Genomic DNA, 19776 nt, shown 5'->3' with positions numbered 1-19776 from the left:
CTCCTGAAACAGCTGTTAAAGTCCGGTTATGTGAACAGGTAAAGCCGTACTGCCTATGACATTTATTAAGAAGGGAAAGTTATTTAATTTTATTTAAAAAGTGCTTGAAGTTATTACAAAACAAAGGGAAATGGTTGTTAATTCTGTATTGGAACACAACTATAAATTTATATAATCATATTATTATTATATAATTGTAATGTTATTTTATCTTAATGCTGTTTTTAGAAGAAATTCTTTCTCTGTGGCCTTAACATTTCCTCCCTAAGTGTTATTTTAGAGCATTCATTTGGGATTCTATGTGGAAACTTCACAATAGTGTACTAAATTCACTGAATTCTAACAGGAATAATACAGTCGAATCAAGGGAGATCCTAAACTTAACCCTAATGCTAACTAACCCTGCCTATCTTTTCAGCCCCATCTTTAACCACAATCTCCACTCTAGTCATACCGAGCTTTTAGTACCTCAGACACAATTTACTCTTTTACTGTTCTGTAAGAAAAAATTTATTATCATTAATATATGCAGTAATAATGACTACATCCTTAGTTTCTGTGTGGCAAACACTTTACACGTGTGCATCACTGTGTTTGTTTAATCTTCATAACAATCCTGCAAAGAAGGAACTGTAGGTATAATGGTGACCAACATAGGCAAGGCTCTTGCCTTCATTTTCCAGATGACGAAACTGAATTATTAGCGAAGTTAAATAATCTGTCCTGAATCACTCAGTAAATGACCGGGACAAGATTGATCCTGGATTTGTCATGTCATGTTGGTTCATTAAAATTGGACATAGTCGCCATCAGAACATGTTGCATAAGGTTCTCAGTTGTTTCCATCTCAGTTTTCCATTTTCATTATATTTATTCCTTATCATGATCTACACTTATTGAATGTAGCTGTATAGCAGGTCTTATTTTAGTCAAAAAGAGGCACAGGATGAAATCTCTACAGTTAAGGTTGAGACCTCCTATCTAATGTGCATCGCAATATTTAGGTACTTGGTACTGTGCACTGCAGTTTTTAACTATAAATTAAATGCCCAGGTATTCATTGATATTGAATAAGTTGCATGCCCTCTGGGATTTTTGAGCACTAACATACTTTTGAACTCTTGTTAATATAGTATAAGAAGTATCTTTCTTCTGAAGGAACCAAATTAGGAATTATTGAGAAATTTGCTTCTGCTTCTTTGGCTGGTGCTACTGAATAGTCTTTTATCTACTTCTTAGAGGTAATTGCTGTTGAAAAAAATGTAATTGCTATCCCTAGTGAAAATTAAGGCTAATCTTTTTCAAATGAGCCACAATTCTCTTATTATTAGCAGTTATTGAGTAGGGAAAATCTGTTACAGAGTTGTGTCACCAGAGCCACGATATTTTAGCTGGAGTTTCTTGCTGTTTTTTTAATTTTTTTTTTTTTTTTTTTGCATTTTACCTTCCATATGAAATTAGAATAGGCTTGCCAAGCTTCTTAAAACACACACACACACACACACACACACACACACACACACACAAAACAAGCCAATTGGGATTTTGACTCTTAATTGTACTGAATGAATTTGGGGGGAAGAAATGACTATTACAATATTGATTTTTTTTGCCCAGGAGCAAGGTATGTGCTCTCCCCATTTAGATCTTTCGTTATACTCTTTGATAATGTTTGTCATTTTCTTATGCAGGTATTACACATTTTGAGGCTTTTATTTTACTTTATGCCTTGTGCTATTTGTTGCTGTTAATGTGTTCTATTACAGTTTGCTAATGTTTATTGCTGGTATAAGTGAAAACTCGTGGGTTTTTAAGCTAAGCTTATATCCAACCACTCTACAGCACTCTTGTTAATTCTAAGAATTTGGAAGCTTTTAGGATTTTTCTCTTAATCCTTGTTTTTCTGAAATTTTACCATGAAATGGTATTGGACTGTTTTTCTTCATATTACTCAGTTAATTTGGATATTTTTTAACGAAAATGTCTGCATGTTCCCAGCCCTGAGAAATTCTGTATTAAATTTTGGATTTTTTTTTTACTTCTCTCTAGAATTCTTCTAGAATTCTCATTTGATGTCTATTGGAATTACTGGTGATATCATCCAAAAGCCAATGAGTCTTTTTTCTTATACTTTCCCTTTCTTTACCCTCCTGAATTATATTCTGAGAGAATTCATTGAGTTGGTATGCCAGTCATGAATTTAGTTCTTAGCTGTTTCCATGTTGCTCTTCAGCCAGTCTGATGAATTTTTTTCAATGATGCAAATTTTAATTTTCAATATGCCTAGCTTTCCTCCCCCAACCTAGATACAATATATTCCTTTTTAAAAAACATTTGTTACTAATTTTCTTTTTTTTCCCTGAAGTATAATTGTCTTACAGTATTATGTCAGTTTCAGGTGTACAGCATAGTGATTTGATATTTTCATACATTGCAAAATGATCACCACAATAAGTTTAGTTACCATCTGTCACCATACAATGCTTTCAGCTTTTCACCACTGAGTATGATGTTGGCTGTAAGTCATATATAGCCATTATTATGTTGAGTTATGTTCCCTCTATATCCACTTTGTTGAGAGTTTTCACCATAAATGGACGTTGAATTTTGTCAAAAGCCTTTTCTGCATCTATTCAGATGATCATATGATTTTTATTCTTCAGTTTGTTAATGTGGTGCATCACACTGACTGATTTGTGAATACTGGACCATCCTCCTAGTTGCAACACACTCTTGAATTCCTCTGAGGAATTTAGTTATACTTGTTTTCAAGTCTTAAGTTTGTTATGTTGTTCTTTATTTTTTCTAAATTCAAAATTAATGACTGCAAGGAAAACACAGAGGCCCTGGATTAAACACAAAAGTGATTAATTTTAGAGCTATGAGTCAGAGCAGCTGTAAGTAATTTAAATATATTTTGAATATGTTTTTCTGTGATTTGACACTTTTTTACTCCTTCGTAATTATAAGGCTGAAACATTCAATTTTTAAAAATAACATAGATTTTGCATACGGTTTTTAAATTTTAAGATTATTTTCCCTTCAAGGTCTAAACTGACCTGTGTACGTATCTGACCATATTTGTGTATAATCTAGGATAAGCAGTACTTCCTTCAGATTATATAGCTTCACACTGGCATCTAAGGCAACTGATTTAGTAGGAGGTAAGGAGATTCCCACATAAACATTTCCGTTATAGCATTCTCAGTGTAAAAGGAATAAATAGCATAAAATCGAGACCCATACACTTGGTGAAGAGATACAGCTCTTTCTCTCATACTAATCTTCAATGTTGGCAGGATCTTCTGGTATGTTTTCCTTTTTGCCTAGTGTCTGCTCCTTTTAGCCTTTTCAGTCCATTCTGTCATTTCCCCAAGGGTTCCAGATACCTGATAGAAATGTATCAGCTTTTGCATTGCCAGGATTAGTGGAGAGGTTTTGGCTTAGCAAAGACAAATCTAAGAACAAAAATGTACAAGATACGTATACGGTGGGGAGTTTTGCTTGTGTTTTTTTGTGGTCGAGGAGGATACATTTTTAGTAATATAATTTCAAACTAAACTTAGATTAGTCCAAGGAAATCCTAGATGCCCTACACAAATTCCCAATATACATTTTGCCTCATTTGTGCATTCTCTCCCCATACATATGTGTGTGTATGTAGAGATGTGGAGAGAGAAAGCTGGAAACACTGTGCCCCTTTTACTTTTAAAAACTTCACTGTGAATTTCCTAAGAACAAAGAACTTTCTTTTGTATATTATCAAAATCAGGAAATACAACAATAGAGTACTACCGTCTAATCCACAGTTCTTATTCAAATGGCATTGTTACTTGTTCTAATAATGGTCTTTATAATAATTTCTTTCTTTTTTAAAACTTTTTTTTTATTGAGTTATAGTCATTTTACAATGTTGTGTCAAATTTATAATAATTTCTTTTTAAGTGGTTCAGGATCCAATCCAAGATCATGTGTCAGGTCTCTTTAATATCCTTTTATTTGGATAAGTTCCTTAGTCTGTCTTTCCTCTACTTTTTTTTTGGGGGGGGTGTCTTTTTTATGTTAGCATGTGTTTGTGTGTGTGTGCTTTCATATATATACATTTTTTAATTAAAAAACTCTCTACTACTCACAAGAGGTGTGTGTATATATACACATGTGCAGATGTTTGTGAAATCTTAATACCAGTTTATTAGGATACTCAGGTTGGGCAAGGAGGTTGTAGGAGCTTTACTTTCAGGTTCTTTTATTAATTGAACATATTTGACATATAATGTTGTGTAAATTTAAGGTGTACAACATGTTAATTTGGTAAATTTATGCATTATAGCAATACTTCTATCACATTCATAATTATCCTTTCTTTTTAATGGTTGGAATAACTAAATTCTAGCCTCTTAGGAAGGTGGTTGATTATAGTGCAAGATTGTTGTCTGTATTCACTATATGGTGTGGTAGAACTCGAGAGCTTATTTCCTGCTTGTTGCGAGTCTGTACCCTTAAACAGCATCTATTTTATCCCCCCACCTCCCATCCCCTGGTAACCACCATTTTTCTCTCTGTTTTTGCAAGCTTGGCTTCTTTAGATTCAACTTGTAAATGATATACTGTACTTGTATTTCTCTGTCTCACTTATCTCACTTGGCACAATGTGCTCAAAGTCCATCTGTGTTGTCACAAATGGCAGGATATCCTCCTTTCTCATGGCTCAGTAACATTATATCGTGTGTGTATATATATCTATATGTGTCACATATTCTTTGTCCATTCATCTGTTGATGAGCATTTAGCTTGTTTCAGTATCTTGGCTATTGTGAATAACGCTACAGTAAACACGGAAGTGCACATATCCCTTTGGAATCCTGTTTTCACTTCCTTTGGGTGTTATACCCAGAAGTGGAATGTCTGGGTCAATGGACTTTTAAGTTTTTGAGGAACCTCCAAATTGTCTTCCATAGTGGTTGCACCAATTTATATTCTCTTTTGGGTTCCTTATCTGAGCCACAGTACAATAGCTCTGGCTATCCTATTATGTAATTTGGACACAAAGAAGATAGAGCCAGATACAGATACTCTAGCTTCCTAAAAAGTTAAATTCAGAAATTTGGTAAAAGCATTTAAGCAATGTATTTGTAAAATACTTGTATGCAAAACTAAAATATTCCAAGGAACAGTAGGAAATTGTATATTTCCTACTGTATGATATACTGTCATTGAGAATACAGTGTAATCTACGATTGTTTTCTCTTTTTAATTCTGTAGCAGTGGATAAGCTCTGTAGGTCACTATTTATGAGACTGCCCTGGGTTGGATAACTGATCAATGACCTTATAACATTCTTTCACATTCAGGTTTTAAAAATGAATTTGGCTGTAAGTAGAACTGGACAGTCCTCTGGGATATTGGATTGTGCCAGGAAGATTTGGAAGCCTGAAAGGATAAGAGCTTTAACAAAAGCTACATTCTTAGTCTTCTGACTGTTGTACTGTATGCAGGCGCAGATATTACTTTTTATGAGGTGAGTTTGTTTCTACGATGGACTTAAAACAGATTTATTAGATCTGAAAATATAATATAATTGAAAAAATTTTAATCAAAAATACATTTTAAAATGACTAAATAGAAAATATGTTTTTTACAGTCTGTTTTGCTAGCTTCTCTTTCTCAGGATCGCAAGCTAGTTTCCTATAAGTGTTGACCTTAATCTTCCCTCTTCACTTCTTGCACACAAACCACTCTCTCCTGGTGACTCCATCTGTTACTGGGTTACAATATAGTTGGTATATTACTAACTTGCAGATCTGCTTTTTTTTTTTTTTTTTAACCTCTTTCCTGATCTCCAGACCACTGGGGAGATCGAATGACATTGCTTTGCTTCCCATTTTAACTAGGGTTAGCAGTCTGATTTGGCTCATGTTACTTTTGTTCTGGGTTTCCTTGTGAATAATTTTGGGTTATAATAATTAGCTACTCCAAGTCAGTTATAGTTACTTGATTCAGAAAAAACAAAAGGAAGAATGTAACTAAGTTGTTTTTTGGGGGGTTGGGGCAGGATTACAAAATAACAATGGCCTATTTTCTATGTTAGTAGTGTCCAGTTTCACTTTGGTCATTTCTGTAGCTGATTCCGATAGACCATCAAGCATGACTTTCCTTGTCCAACTCCCTCCCTTCTTGCTAATCCTGAGTACTTTCCACCCCACCAGACTTCTTAATTCTTATCAGTGGTTAGGATAGCAATTAGGGTCATGGGCTCAGACTGCTTGAGTTCAGATTATGGCTTCACAATTTCCTTAACCTCTCTGTGCCTGAATTCTCTCACCTTAAAAATGCGGATTTATTCATTCAGTAAATAATTATTGAGTTGCATGTAACAGGCTCTGTTCTAGGTACAACAAACAAAAGAGAGGGTCTTTGGGGAGCTCAACATTCTTTCATTGGGAGATAGAAAATAAACAATTGATAAACGTGGTGTGTTAGTGATAGGATTATGGAGAAAAACAAAGTAGGAAAGGAGAGTAGACAGTATTAGGGACTGAAAGGCCTTCCTGAAAAGATACCTCTGAGCAGAGACGCTAAGGAAGTGAGGGCTTGAGCCACGCATAAATCCACAGGAAGAACATTTAGGGTGGAAGCATGCTTGTACAGCTGGATTGAGCCAGAAGAGATTAGTAGGAGATGAGGTCAGAGAGTGAGTGGGGATCCAGATTTATCAGGGGCTTGCAAATCATAGAAAGGACTTTATTTTTACTCTAGGTGAACTGGGAACCTACTGGAGGGTTCTGACCAGAGGAATGCCATATCTGACAAGATTTTTTTAATCATAAAATTTTTATTAAGATATAATTCATATACCATATAATTCACCATTTTGAAGTGTTCAGTATATCTACAGGGCTGTGCAACCATCTCTACTATCTAATTCAAGAACATTTCATCACTCCAAAAATAAACTCTATACTCATCAGCAGTCACTCCCCATCCCCAACTCCCCCATTCCCTGAAAAATACTAATTTCTGTCTCTGCAGATTTGTCTAATCAGGACATTTCATATAAATGCAATTATACAATATATGGTCTTCTATGACTTGCTTCTTCTCACTCAGCAAAGTGGTTTCAAGGTTCATCCATGTGGTAGCATCTATCAATATTTCATTCTTTTTTTCTGAATATTATTCCATTATATGCATATACCATCTTTTGTTTGTCCATTCGTCAGTTAATGGACAGTTGGGCTGTTTCCACCTTTTGACTGTTTTGAATAATGCTAGTATGAAATCAAGTACAAGTTTTTGTATGGACATGTTTTATTTCTCTTTGGAATATATCTAGGAGTGGAAGTGCCAGGAAATTAGATAACCCTATGTTCAACTTTTTTGAAGAACTACCACTGTTTTCTAAGGTGGCTACACCATTTTATTTCCACTAGCAGTGAATGAGGGTCCCAGTTCTCTACATTCTTGTCAACACCTGTTATTATCCATCTTTTTGCTTTTGCCATCCTTGTGAATAAAAAGTGGTACTATCGTCTATTATTATTTGTCTTTTTATTGTTGAGTTGTAGGAGTTCTCTGTATATAATAGACACAAATCCCTTATCAGATATATGATTTGCAAATATTTCCTCCCATTCCATGGGCTGTCTTATACTTTCTTTATAATATCCTTTGAAGCACAAAAGTTTTAAATTTTGATTAAGTTCAATTTATTTATGTTTTCTTTTGTTACCATTGCATTTTTTGTCATATCTAAGAAATCACTGTCTAATCCAAGAACATAGATTTACATCTATGCTTCCTTCTAAGGGTTTTATAGTTTTGGCTCTCATTTTAGGTCTACTATACATTTTGGATTAATTTTTGTATATGGTGTTAGGCAGGGGTCCAACTTCATTCTTTTGCAAGTAGATATCCATTTGTCTCAATACCATTTGTTGAAAAGACTATTTTCTCCACTGGATGGTCTTGGCACACTTGGTGAAAATCAATTGACTATACATGTTAAAGGTTTATTTCTGGATTCAAATTCTATTTGTTGATCCGTATGTCTATCCTTATGCCAGTACCACAATTGTCTTCATTGCTGTGGCTCTGAAGTAAGTATGAAATTAGAAAAATATGAGTCCTCTTGTTTCTTTTTTTCTCAGCACTGTTTTGGCTATTCTGAGTCCCTTGCATTGCCATATGAATTTTAGGATCATCTAGTTTTAGAAGTTTTAGGACAGTGGACAAAGTATGAAATAATGGTCTCTGGTATGTTGGGAGAGTAAATGGACAAGGGAGATACGGTATCATTCCAGGGGGAAAAGAAAGGCCCATTTAAGATTTTACGATCATGATTTTAAAATGAGACAGGTCAGTATGGGTGTAAGTTTTTCACTCACGTTTTGCTGCACGGGAGCAGGCATGAAGTAGGCATAGTTGGTTTTAGGCAGGGTGGTTCTGTCATACTAACATGACCAAGGGAGAAAAAATAAACAAGGGAATTGTAAGATAATAGTAGGACCTACCTCATGGGGTTTTTATGACTATTAAATTTAATATATGTTAAATGGTTAGATATGCCCTAGCACATGAAAAGTGGTATGTCACCCTGAGATAGCATCATTAGTATCAGTTATATCTCAAGATAGTGTCTTTCTTTCTTACTGAGGCTGACTATTCTACCTCGGTTCTTTAAAAAAAATAATTATTTTTATTTGTTTTTGTTTATTTTGGGGGAGGTAATTAGGTTTATTTATTTACTTATTTATTTTAATGGAGGTACTGGAGATTGAACCTAGAACCTCGTGCATGCTAAGCATGTGCTCTGCCACCGAGCTATACCCAGACCCCCCAAAGTACTTTTTAAAACACTTATCTGGGCCTGTCATTAGACTGTGCCACCGACTTTCAAAGGACATGACTAGGGATTGGGGACGGAAAGCTTCAGTGCAACAAATCAGAGAACTAGGTTTTTACACAGTCCCTCAACCCTGTCTACTGCAATTCTCTGGAGCCTCAATTTTAGATCTCAGGCTCCTTTGTAGGAGCCTGTGAGAGAGCTTGAGGAATGGCAGAAACGCTTGGTGTTCCGGAAGATAAAAGAAAAGGTGTTTCAGGATGGAGGGCGTGGCCAGAAACTACTGGGATTAAACAGGGCAAAGATTTAAAAACGTCCTACGGATTTTGTGAGGAGAAAGCCCAGTAAGGTAGGTGGGGGTGGCTGAGATGAGACTGCAGTGGATCAAGGAGAAAGTGGGAGCTGAGGAGGAGGTGGGTTCTTGGAAACAATGCCAGGTTCCCAGGGAGGGGAAGAGGGAGACCGAGACCGAGGGCGGAGGCCCCTCAGGAGGACCGCCCTCTTCAAACCACCCCGCCGGGGTCCGCGGGGCCCGACTGCGCGGCGGGGCCCTACCCTGGGGCGCGGGACGGTCCGGCCGGAGGTGCAGGTCGGAGAAACTCGGCGGCGGCTGCAGGCGCTTAGCTTGCGGCGGGAGATTCGACGCCCGAGCGCTCCTTCGACGCCGCATCGGGGGGCCGCGCTCCTCTCGCCCAGATCCCCGCGGCCCCCGTTCGACCGCAGGCCGGGGCGGCGCTGGCTGCCGCCGCGTCTGGCGCCTCACTCCGACTTCCGGGCAGGCCGGCCGTCGCGCGCCGCCGCGGCCCAGCTCGGAACCTCGGCGGCTCGGCGGGGCCGTTGCCAGCAGCCACGCCGCCCGCGCGGCCCCGCCGCCCTGCGCAGGCGCGGCGGCGGCGGCGGCGTCGAGCGGCGGCAGGTGGCGCGGCCGCGGGCGGGACGCCTTCGCTGGGGCTGGGAGGAGAGGCGGCCGGTGGTGCGGGGCCCCGCCATGCTGCGCTGGCTGCGGGGCTTCGTGCTGCCCACGGCTACCTGCCACAGCGACGAGGACTACTTCCAGTACGAGATGCTCTTCCAAGACCTGGACCACGACGGGAACGGGGTGCTGGACATCGTCGAGCTCCGGGAGGGCCTGAAAAACTGGAGCTCCTCGTTTGGCCTGCACCCGGAGAAGGTGAGTGGCCGCAAGAATGTGGCCCCGCGCGTCTGGAGAGACACTGGGCAGAGGCTGAAGCGAGACTCGCGCTTTCCAGAGCTGTTCCCCAGGGCCCTGGAGCGAGGGTGGGCTTCCTTCCCTGAGCCCCTTCACGCAGGGTAAGTACCGCAGCCCGGTGAAACACCTTCTCCACCTTCTTAAAACAACCGCTTTCCACTAAAACAGTAACTTCTTAAAATAGCAACTTTCCACTTAAAACAGCCACTTTCCACTATGACCAAAGCCTTCTCCTGGGCTTTTCGGGAGATGCTGAGTGGGTTTATGGTGACTCGCTCAACATTTACTGAACCTGCACAGAATTCCAGGGGCCGCGTTAGCTTTTTTGAATGCAGGAGCCCAAGACCTTCCCTTTTTTCGGGACGTTCACGGCCCAGGGTTCACGCTTCAGGATCTTCTCCAAACGGCAATCACAGGCGGGTCCCCAGAGCTGCCCTCTCTTTCTGACATCCCCACCAAAGCATAGGGGGAGTTAGACCATAGTCCATGGGTTTACACTTCAGCTGATTGTTTTAGTACCTTGCGTAAATTAGAGATGTCTTCCTTCTCTGTACGGTCTTGACTTGATTATTTAAAACCTGTTTAGAAGGAAGTTTCAGGATATCAAGAGAAAACAATTATTGTTTCCCTTCTATCAATGCAAAACAGTGTTCAGATACTACCGCACTAGTTTCAGCTACCATTGTGTGTGTGTGTGTGTGTGTGTGTGTGTGTGTGTGTGTGTGTGTGTGTGTGTTGGAGGTCCAAATCCTTCCCATGGCCCAGGAAATTCCTTGAGAGTTCTGTGCTCCAAAATGTATTGCTCTGATTTAATTTTTATCTTATTATCGCAGTCCTGTGTCCTCCTACTCTGCCTAGTTCCTTCAGATTGATAGCTTAATCAAACCATCTACATAGTTTTATTTTTATTTTGTTCCTGGGCCCCATCTCTTAGGATAGTCTTTGTTTCTACTTCCTTCTTAGGCCAGACTTCCAGGACACTGCATCTCAGCCTGTCAAGCATCTTAGGCTCCTTCTTACCTGAGAAGGAATATCAGAGAATAAACTTGAGGGAGAGGTAGGAATCAGGGAGGAATGGTAGGGATATAGAACCCTAGAATGAATATTCATTTAGGATATATACTATGCTTTTGAGAATGGTATTCCACTCACAAAGGGTATCATCTTTAAACTGTCACTTGGAAGAGAACCACTTATTTTGTTCTGTGGCTATGTCAGGCCAGCAGCTTCTGTGTAGTGCTTTATGTACTACGACTTGTGGGTCCTAGTGTCATTATATGGCCCCTTTGCAGTATAATAGGACCTTTGGTCCAGTGCAGTGTGATACATAAGCACATACTGAAAGATCAAACACTCTTTAACTTTTGATTGTCCTGCTGGTTGAGGCTGTGCAGGCATGTTAGGCAAACACATGCCTAGAATATGTGTCAATTCCAGTCAAGATGAAACACTGCACCTTTCAGGGTGGAATAGCTTCAGAGTAATCAATGTGTTGCTCAGTGGCTGGAAGGTTTCTTGAAAGGATGGTGTGGTGTCAGTGGCTCAGTATTATTTTCTCATTCTAGTAGTTCAGACACTTGGCAGCAGCATTAGCTGTATTAGGCACTTGGTGAGTAGGACCCATACTCACCGTGGATAGCCTATATCTCCACCACCATGGCTGCTCCATTCAAGAGCCCACTGTGTCAGCACTGGTGTTCATTATGTCAGTTGATGAGACAGTCTGGCTGACCTCAACTGGTTGGGTCATTCTGTCTACTTAGTTTTTTTTTTTTTTAACCTCTTCTATGGTAGTAACCGTATGTGGGTTTGTCACCAGTTGTGGGTTCTGGCCAGCAGAAGTCCCACCGAGACAGAATGAATTACTTGAGACTTTGTGGAAAAAAGTCAAGAGAGAGAGAGGGAGTCGGGAGCCAACTCCACGAGCCTCTCAAATGCTCCCGTATTTATTGTGTACAGTCAAAGGAGGAATGCAGGTATTTAGGGAGTACAGGGTGGGATCACAATGAGTACAAGGCTTTGTTTATTGTTGGTGTTTGGCTCAAGGTCAGGAGAACCTTATTGGTAAATCATATTCGTGTTGAGCCTTTCAGCTTATCAGGGCGGAACGTATGAGAATCAGCTGCTTAACAACATTTTTCTTGGACTCAGGTGGCTGTGCCTGTCTTAAGTTGCCCCTCTCAGGGGATCTTACCCGTCATTGGCTAACCAGCCTTCTCACCTCTGAGTCTGCAGCTTTTTATAACTTGTTTACCATTCCAGCCCAAGGCTGTTTTGGGGATAGAAGACTATCTAACAGCAGGCGTGCCCAGCATTTATAGCCGAGGGCCTGGGTTGTTGCTAAAACCTCAACCATGCAAGCAAGTAGGTTACTAAGCACGTTTGCTCTTCTTTAAGGAGATAAGTGGCTGGGTTCTGTTACAATTTGTTAACCCGATCATGGGCTCCCACAAGCATACAATGTGAGAATATTTTTACTTTATCTTCACTCCCATAGATCTATCCTCATGCAAATTCCCCAGACCTCTTTGTCTCTGATTTTCCAATTTTTTCCCTTCTAGGCCACTGATACCCAACCAAGGTACTCACCACTGTTCGTGAGTTTCTATATATTGTTATCTCTGGCTACTTCTTTTTGTGAAGTGAATGATTAGACCCTACTTGAAATTCTTCTCACTGGGCAGATTTCCCCATTGCTGTCTTTCTGGACTATTCTTGAGTGGTGCTATAGTGTATATCAGGCTGTTTTCAATTTTCACTCACATAATCAGAAACCCATCCAACCAAGCTCATCTTTTTTCCTCCTCTGTCGGCCCATCATAATGAACCTTCCTGTAGTTATAGGAATGAGTTTAAGGAGAGGTGATGGTATAACAGGGGTGGGGCATGGAGATCTGGACCAGTCTTTGTGTAACTTGCTTATGCTCTTTGATTCTACTTGTGCTTGATCTCAATGTACTGTTCCATCATATGGATTGCTACTTGGCTTACCAAGACTTCTCACCTGGTGGTTCTGATAGAACTCAACTCATGATAATCCATCCTGGCTATAAGCACTCTGTTCTCCCAGGGCCCCATAGCATGCCAGGAACTATTACAGTTTTCTGCTGTAGGGTCTCCTTTTAGAGCTTGTTATAAACTCCACGCAATATCTTTTCCTGCCTCTGACACTTTTAATACCATAGAGTCTGCTGGGTCAGGTAGCCCAAGAGGCAGGGCTGCTTGCTCTATGACTAGGACCTGTTGAAGAACTCTTTCTCACTATGAACCCCATTAAAATCTGTCAGCCTTTCTTGTTTCTCAGAAATGGATCAGAGCAGCTTTCTCAGTTTTGAAATATACCCCCAGAACTCAAAGAGGCCTCAGATGCTGTATTTCCTTCTTAGAGAGGTGTGAGATGCAAGCATTTGCCCTTTATTTTGGTGGTAGTGATGATGGGGCATATCCTGACATGCCCTAGACCACTGGTTCTGGAAATACTTAATTGATGTGGTAGACCCCTGAATCTTCATTGACTATTATTTCCCATCCTCTGGAGGGCATGTATCTTACCAAGGCCTCTAACATATTGCTACTTCTTGTTCATCTAGTCCAGTTAACATGATGCCATCAATATAGTGGACCAGCATGATGCTCTGTGAATATGGAGATGGATCAGGTCGCTTTATGACAGAGGGTGGGAAAATTGTGATAAAATTCATGTAACATAAAATGTACCATCTTAACCATTTTTAAAGGTACAGTTCAGTGGTATTAAATACATTCATAATGTGCAACCATCACCACCATCTATCTCAGTAACTCTTTTCATCTTTAAAATGGAATATCTATATCCATTAAGCAATAACTCCCCATTGCTCCCTCCCTCCAGCCTCTGGCAATTATCATTCTATTTTTTGACTCTATGACTTTTCTACTGTATGTACTTCATATGAGTGGACTCATACAGTATTTGTCATTTTGTGGTTGGCTTATTTCACTTAGCATAATGTCTTCTGAGTCCATCCACGTTGTAGCATGTGCCAAAATCCTTTTAAGGGCTGAATAATATTCCATCACATATCTATCTATCTATCTACCTACCTACCTACCTACCATATTTTTGGTGCTGTGTCATTCTCAGCCTTTTGTTCAGTGCATTGATGCTTCCAGCAACATCCATCCAATTCCATAGTTCTTATGATTAGTATTTCTCCTGAATTCCTCAAAAGCTGAGATACTGCATCAGCTAGCACATTGTCTTTCCATCCCAGGTCACCATCTAGCCCCAGTGATGGTGTATCATGTGGGGTCTGCTTCCTAGGACCATTTCTGGTACCAGCTGTTAAAGGTTGTATTCCATGAGAACTGCCTCTAATACTCAGATTCATACTCAGGAAGTTTATTGGGGAGTGCTATTAGGGATAATACCTGTGAGAGCTAGAGGAAGCAGGATTGGACAGAGGGAGAAATTGAACTGTGATGGAGTTGCAGCAGAAGCTTTAGACAATTCAAGAGGAACTCTGAATCTGGGATAGCCTTTCAGAGTTGTCTTGTCTTGAGGCAAGAGGGCCAGGCCTTTATTGCCTGTCCCTGCTTCCTTCACCCCCTCCCCCATTTAGTGAATGTGGGCTGCTCCAGGGAGTGACTTTAGGCACGGTGAGTCTTTTCAGCCCTGGACAATATGAAGGGAGGGGCTCAACTGAGAGTTTTCAGTCACCAATACTCTCAGCTACTCTCATTCCTTGGAGGGATGTGGGCAGTGTACCAGAGAATTTACCATAGTGATGTATTCTGCAAGTAATGCTGACAGGATTGGTTGGTTAATTGGATATGGAGTGTGAGGTAAAGGAAAAATTCAAGAATGACTCCAGGATTTTTGGTTTGAACAACTGGACGGATAGTGGTGCCATTTGCTAAAATTAGGCAGAATTGCAGAGGAGTGAGGTGGGGCAAGTGATTAATAAATCTTTCTTGGTTTGGACATTTGATATTCCTTTAAAAAATCCAAGTGGCTATATCAAGTAATAGTTTTGTATTTGAGTCTAAACCTCAGAGGAGACGTCAGGGTTAGAGATGAACATCGTTGGCGTTATACATGCAGAGCTTGGATATTGGATGAGATCCCCGAGTGTGGGGAAAATTATTTGGAAACTAAAAGCTGAAATCTAGCCAAACTATCATTTAAAGTAAACCCAATTTGGGATATATCAAGTTTGTTACCCTCAAAGGTTGGAGAGACTTCTTGAGAATGGAGTTCTAATAAAATGAAAAATAAATCTAAGAAAGAGGAAAACATGGGATAAAGGGAAAATGATGAATAAAGAAAAAATACTGTGCATAATTAAATGCTTTTACTGCATTAATTTTTCCAGCTTTATTGAGGTATAATTGACATATAACATTGTGCAAGTTAAAGGTGTACAACGTGATGGTTTGTACATGTATACGTTGTAAAATGATTACTACAGTAAGGTTAGTTAACACATCATTACCTCATGTAATTACCTTTGTGTGTGTGTGTGTGTGTGTGTGTGTGTGTGGTGAGAACATTTAAGATCTATGCATTAATTTTTTTGAATATTTTTTTTAGGTATAATTTACATACTATGAAATTCACCTATTGTTAAGTGTACAGTCAGTGATTTTTAGTAAAAAATTATACAGTTGTGTAACATTACCACCATATGCTTTTGACATATTTCTGTCAGTTCAAAAACAAAGATCCCTTGTGCCCATTCTTTGCAGCTTCAACTCCCATCTCTACCCCTAGGCAACAATTGATTTGCTTTTTGTCTGTGTAAATTTTCCTTTTTTTGGAAGTTTCATATAAATGGAAACAAACAATGTACAGTAGTCCACCGTTATCTTTGGGGTATACATTCCAAGACCCTCAGTGGATGCCTGAAACTGCAGATAGAACTGAACCCTACATATACTTTATTTTTTTCCTACAAAAACATACCTGTGATAAAGTTTACTTTATAAGTTAGGCACAGTAAGATATTAACAATAACTAACAATAAAATAGAATAATTATAACAATATACTGTAAGAAAAAGTTATTTGAATATGGTTTCTCTCTCAAAATATCTTATTGTACAGTTTAATGCCTTTTCCATCTTAACCAAGCACTTGCTATGTACTGTGGCTGTAACTTTTGCAGTTTGAGGTGCTATAGCAAAACTAGCATGAATTTCTTTTTCCTTCTTCACAATTTCACTGGTAGAAAATTCGTTCATCCCGTAGACCTTAGCAACCTCAGTGTACAATTTATTTTTCCTTACTAAGTCAAGAACTTTCACTTTTTCACTTAAAGGAAGCACTTTATGGCTTCTTTGCCAAATCCAAATTGCCAACATCGCTGCTCTTGTGCTTTGGGGCCATTACTAAGTAAAATAAGTGTTACCTGAACATAAGCACTGTGATACCTTGACAGGCAACCTCATAACCTAGACAACCAGTAAGTGACTGGCAGCCGGGATACCTGGACAAAGGGATGATTCATGTCCTGGGTGGGATGGAGCCTGGTGGAGTGAGATTTCGTCATACTACTCAGAACGGCACACAATTTAAAACTTATGTATTGTTTATTTCTGGAATTTTCCATTTATTTTCCATGGTTGACTGGGTACTGAAACTGCAGAAGGTGAAACCTTAGATGGGCAGGGAGAGGGGCCACTCTACTATGATTTTTTTTTTTAAAGTTGGTAACTATGGAGGCATGTTCCCCAAACTGAGATGTTCTCCATGATGTAATCAGAATGATTTATAGATAATTAAACAGGAATAATTTTCTCATTGTGATTTAGTGTTACTTAATACTATTTCCATGTAAGCACCGTATGTATTCCACTCATTGGGAAACACTACCTACAGAATTAATTTGAAATCCTTTTTGTGGCATGTAAGTCCTCTCATGATCTCTCCCCTGCCTACCTTATCTCCTCCTTTTTCTCCCTTGCATTTTTGTCCTTAGCAAATTGCAGCTATTTAGGATTGTTATGACTAAATGAGTTTGTACGTATAAAGTGCTGAGAAGTAAGTGCTCAATAAATATTAGCTATTATTATTATCCATATCATTAATGTTGTGTTTTTTCTAATCAAATACTGTCACACATTCTTGGAGTGCCCTTTCCCATTTGTCTGCCCAGCTGATGCCAATTTTTCTCTGCGGGCCTCAGCTCAAGCCCTCTTCCACTGTGAAGGCTCTCCTGAATCCCCCCAAACTTTACTGTACCTTGAATACATTCCTATTATGTCACCTAACAAATTCTCTTTGGTTATGTGAATGGTCTCTGCTTGTCTGTCACTTCCTTCAGGGCAGGGACTGTGTCTTCTTGTCTTTTAATCTCTAGAACCTAGTCCATTGCCCAGTTCACAGTATTTATTAACTCCATGGAGGTTGATTAAGGGCCTTTGAATGTCATACTTTATGCCAGACATTGATGGTACAAAAATGAACAAGAAATGGTTTGTGCCTTTGAGGTAGGAGTCTTCTGGAAATATATATGATGTACATTTTGAAATTATGATTATTAATTTTTTATTTAGAAAAACAGAATACCCCGGTGAGATCTGAACATACACTCTTGCTTCCTAAGGCTTGATCTCAAATCATTAATCTGTGGATCATTCTAGAATTCCACATATTTTATCCCATTTAGTTAATAGAGGGTAAACTCTCTGATGGCAAAGACTATATGTATCTTAGTATCTTTATTCTCTCAAGATATTTGGCATTCATTGTTTGCCTCAGGTAAATACTTACATGTAGGATTTATAATTATTTGGAATGAGATGGTGGCTATTGACTTTAGTATTGTGCAAATTAAAAATCACCTGATGTATTTAGCTCTGTAGTGGTGACTGAAAAACTAGGACAGTGGATGCTGATAGAAGTCATAATAGGTATGAGTGAAACGTGCCAATGTTAGCATGGTATAGTAGCTTTACCTGCAATACATCTCTGTAATGAGTTTCTTTTTTCTTGTAGGATATTTTTAAAGCTGGAGATACCAATGATGATTTGAAATTGGACTTTGAAGAATTTATGCAGTACCTTAAAGAACATGAGAAAAAAATGAGGCTGGCATTTAATAGTCTGGACAGAAATAATGATGGTGTGTGTGTGTTTTATCCACAATTAGCTTAACATGAATAACCACTGTCAGTAATAAGTATATTTTTATTGGCCTTTAACTTACTCCACTCCTAATATCAGAGGTTCTATTGTGTCTATCACTTGTCTAGCAGTAATTTTTTAATTTCTAAGAATAATATATAAACTGTATTTATTAGTATTAACGTTTCTGTATTGTTAACCTTTTAAAAATAATTTTTGTCCTCTGAATTTAAAACTTCTTGACTTGGTGAGTAGACCTCTTCACTGTTTTGCAATAAATGAGCTGAAAGTATCATGGTAGTTTAAAAAGTTACATTTCTTGTTTTCTTGTTGATTTTGAAAATATTTCAGTTGTAGGAAAGTTATATAACACAGAAAAGCTCCTAAAGGAAAGTAAAAGTTACTTGTAACCCTGCTGTCTAGAGATCAGACTCAGCATTTTAATATATTTTTAATATTTTCTTCTAGACTTTTTGTCTCTATGTCTTTCTTGGTTTCTCTCTTTTTAAATGAAATAGTAGTCATGCTGTATGTATAGTTTGGTGTTCTACTTTTTTCTTTTAATGTGAATGTAAGCATTCCACTTCTTTTAATAGTCTTCACAAAGATAATTTTCAATGACTGAAATACTCAGTTGGTGAGGAGGTTTATTTAATGACTCCCATATTGTTAGACATTTAGGATGTTTCCAGTATTTTACTCTTATACATATGATCAGTATTCACACTGATTTGCATAGAAAAGGAATACTCTACTATGTTGTTATAGACCCTTAAATCAGAGAGACTAAATGTAAAAATATAATACCATTTCTGCATCCACATGTGGCTAATTCACCATGGGGAATTAGAAACTAATTATACCCTATTTAAGAAACATATACCCTATTTAAGAAAAAATTAACATATGTTAATTTTTAAGTTTTGTGAAATCTGATTTTTGTTAATTGAAAAATTCTAAGTGAACCAGAAAAGATATTTTAAGGATTCTACTGATAAGTTCTTGGGTAAGACAAAGTATAACCTGAATGTCACAGGCTTTAGTGACCTGTGAGCTCAAAAGTGGCTGCATTTACCTTAATACCCAAATTGCAGTGCTACAGGCTTCCATTCACTTTCCAGAAGGAAGTTGAGGGCTTTCTGGGCCCTCCTACTAAAATAGTACCCAGAAGCTTAAGAAGTACTGCTTATTCATGTCTGTAAATCAGGTCATCATTTGCTGTTGATCTAAGACTGATAGTTCTATTCTTGTGCTGTTCTGGAATTTCACTCTTTTATTGCTGGTTACCACCATGATCATATTTGTAAGCTGAAAATCCACTGTGTCAGATAATCAGTGAAATGAGAATGCCGTTAGTAAAAACTACTGCTATTGTCCCTGAAAATCAGTGCCTTTTTTTTTTTTTTTTTAGCTCTTGGTAATAATAGAGAATACTTTCTGAGGCAAGAGGGCAATCCAAAGTAATACAGTGATTAGGAATACAGATCTCTTAATTTCTATCTTGACTAGTCAAACTGGAACATCATAGCTCAGCCCCCAAAGTCCTGCAGTGGTACCATTCTATTAGAGCTGCTGTCCAAATTCCCACTGGCTTCCTATGTCTTGAGCACCTGAGCTG

The 19776-nt window shown here is 38.7% G+C and overlaps 1 protein-coding gene across 1 annotated transcript in view; it reads left to right on the top strand.

Moving 5' to 3' along the window:
- The first annotated feature begins 9153 nt into the window (after nucleotides 1-9153).
- The window catches only part of LOC123617387 (mitochondrial adenyl nucleotide antiporter SLC25A24), a 63017-nt gene continuing 52394 nt past the window's right edge, over nucleotides 9154-19776 (top strand). The window contains exons 1-2 of the mRNA XM_074370078.1: nucleotides 9154-10013; nucleotides 18030-18156. Of these exons, the coding sequence (XP_074226179.1) occupies nucleotides 9273-10013; nucleotides 18030-18156 (868 nt within the window). The 5' untranslated portion in view covers nucleotides 9154-9272. The remainder of the gene's footprint in view (nucleotides 10014-18029; nucleotides 18157-19776) is intronic.

The sequence above is a fragment of the Camelus bactrianus genome, chromosome 9, assembly GCF_048773025.1.
Source record: "Camelus bactrianus isolate YW-2024 breed Bactrian camel chromosome 9, ASM4877302v1, whole genome shotgun sequence".
NCBI classification, from domain to species: domain Eukaryota; kingdom Metazoa; phylum Chordata; class Mammalia; order Artiodactyla; family Camelidae; genus Camelus; species Camelus bactrianus.
The sequence above is the reverse complement of the archived record's forward strand: the minus strand, read 5'-3'. Positions and strand labels throughout refer to the sequence as shown.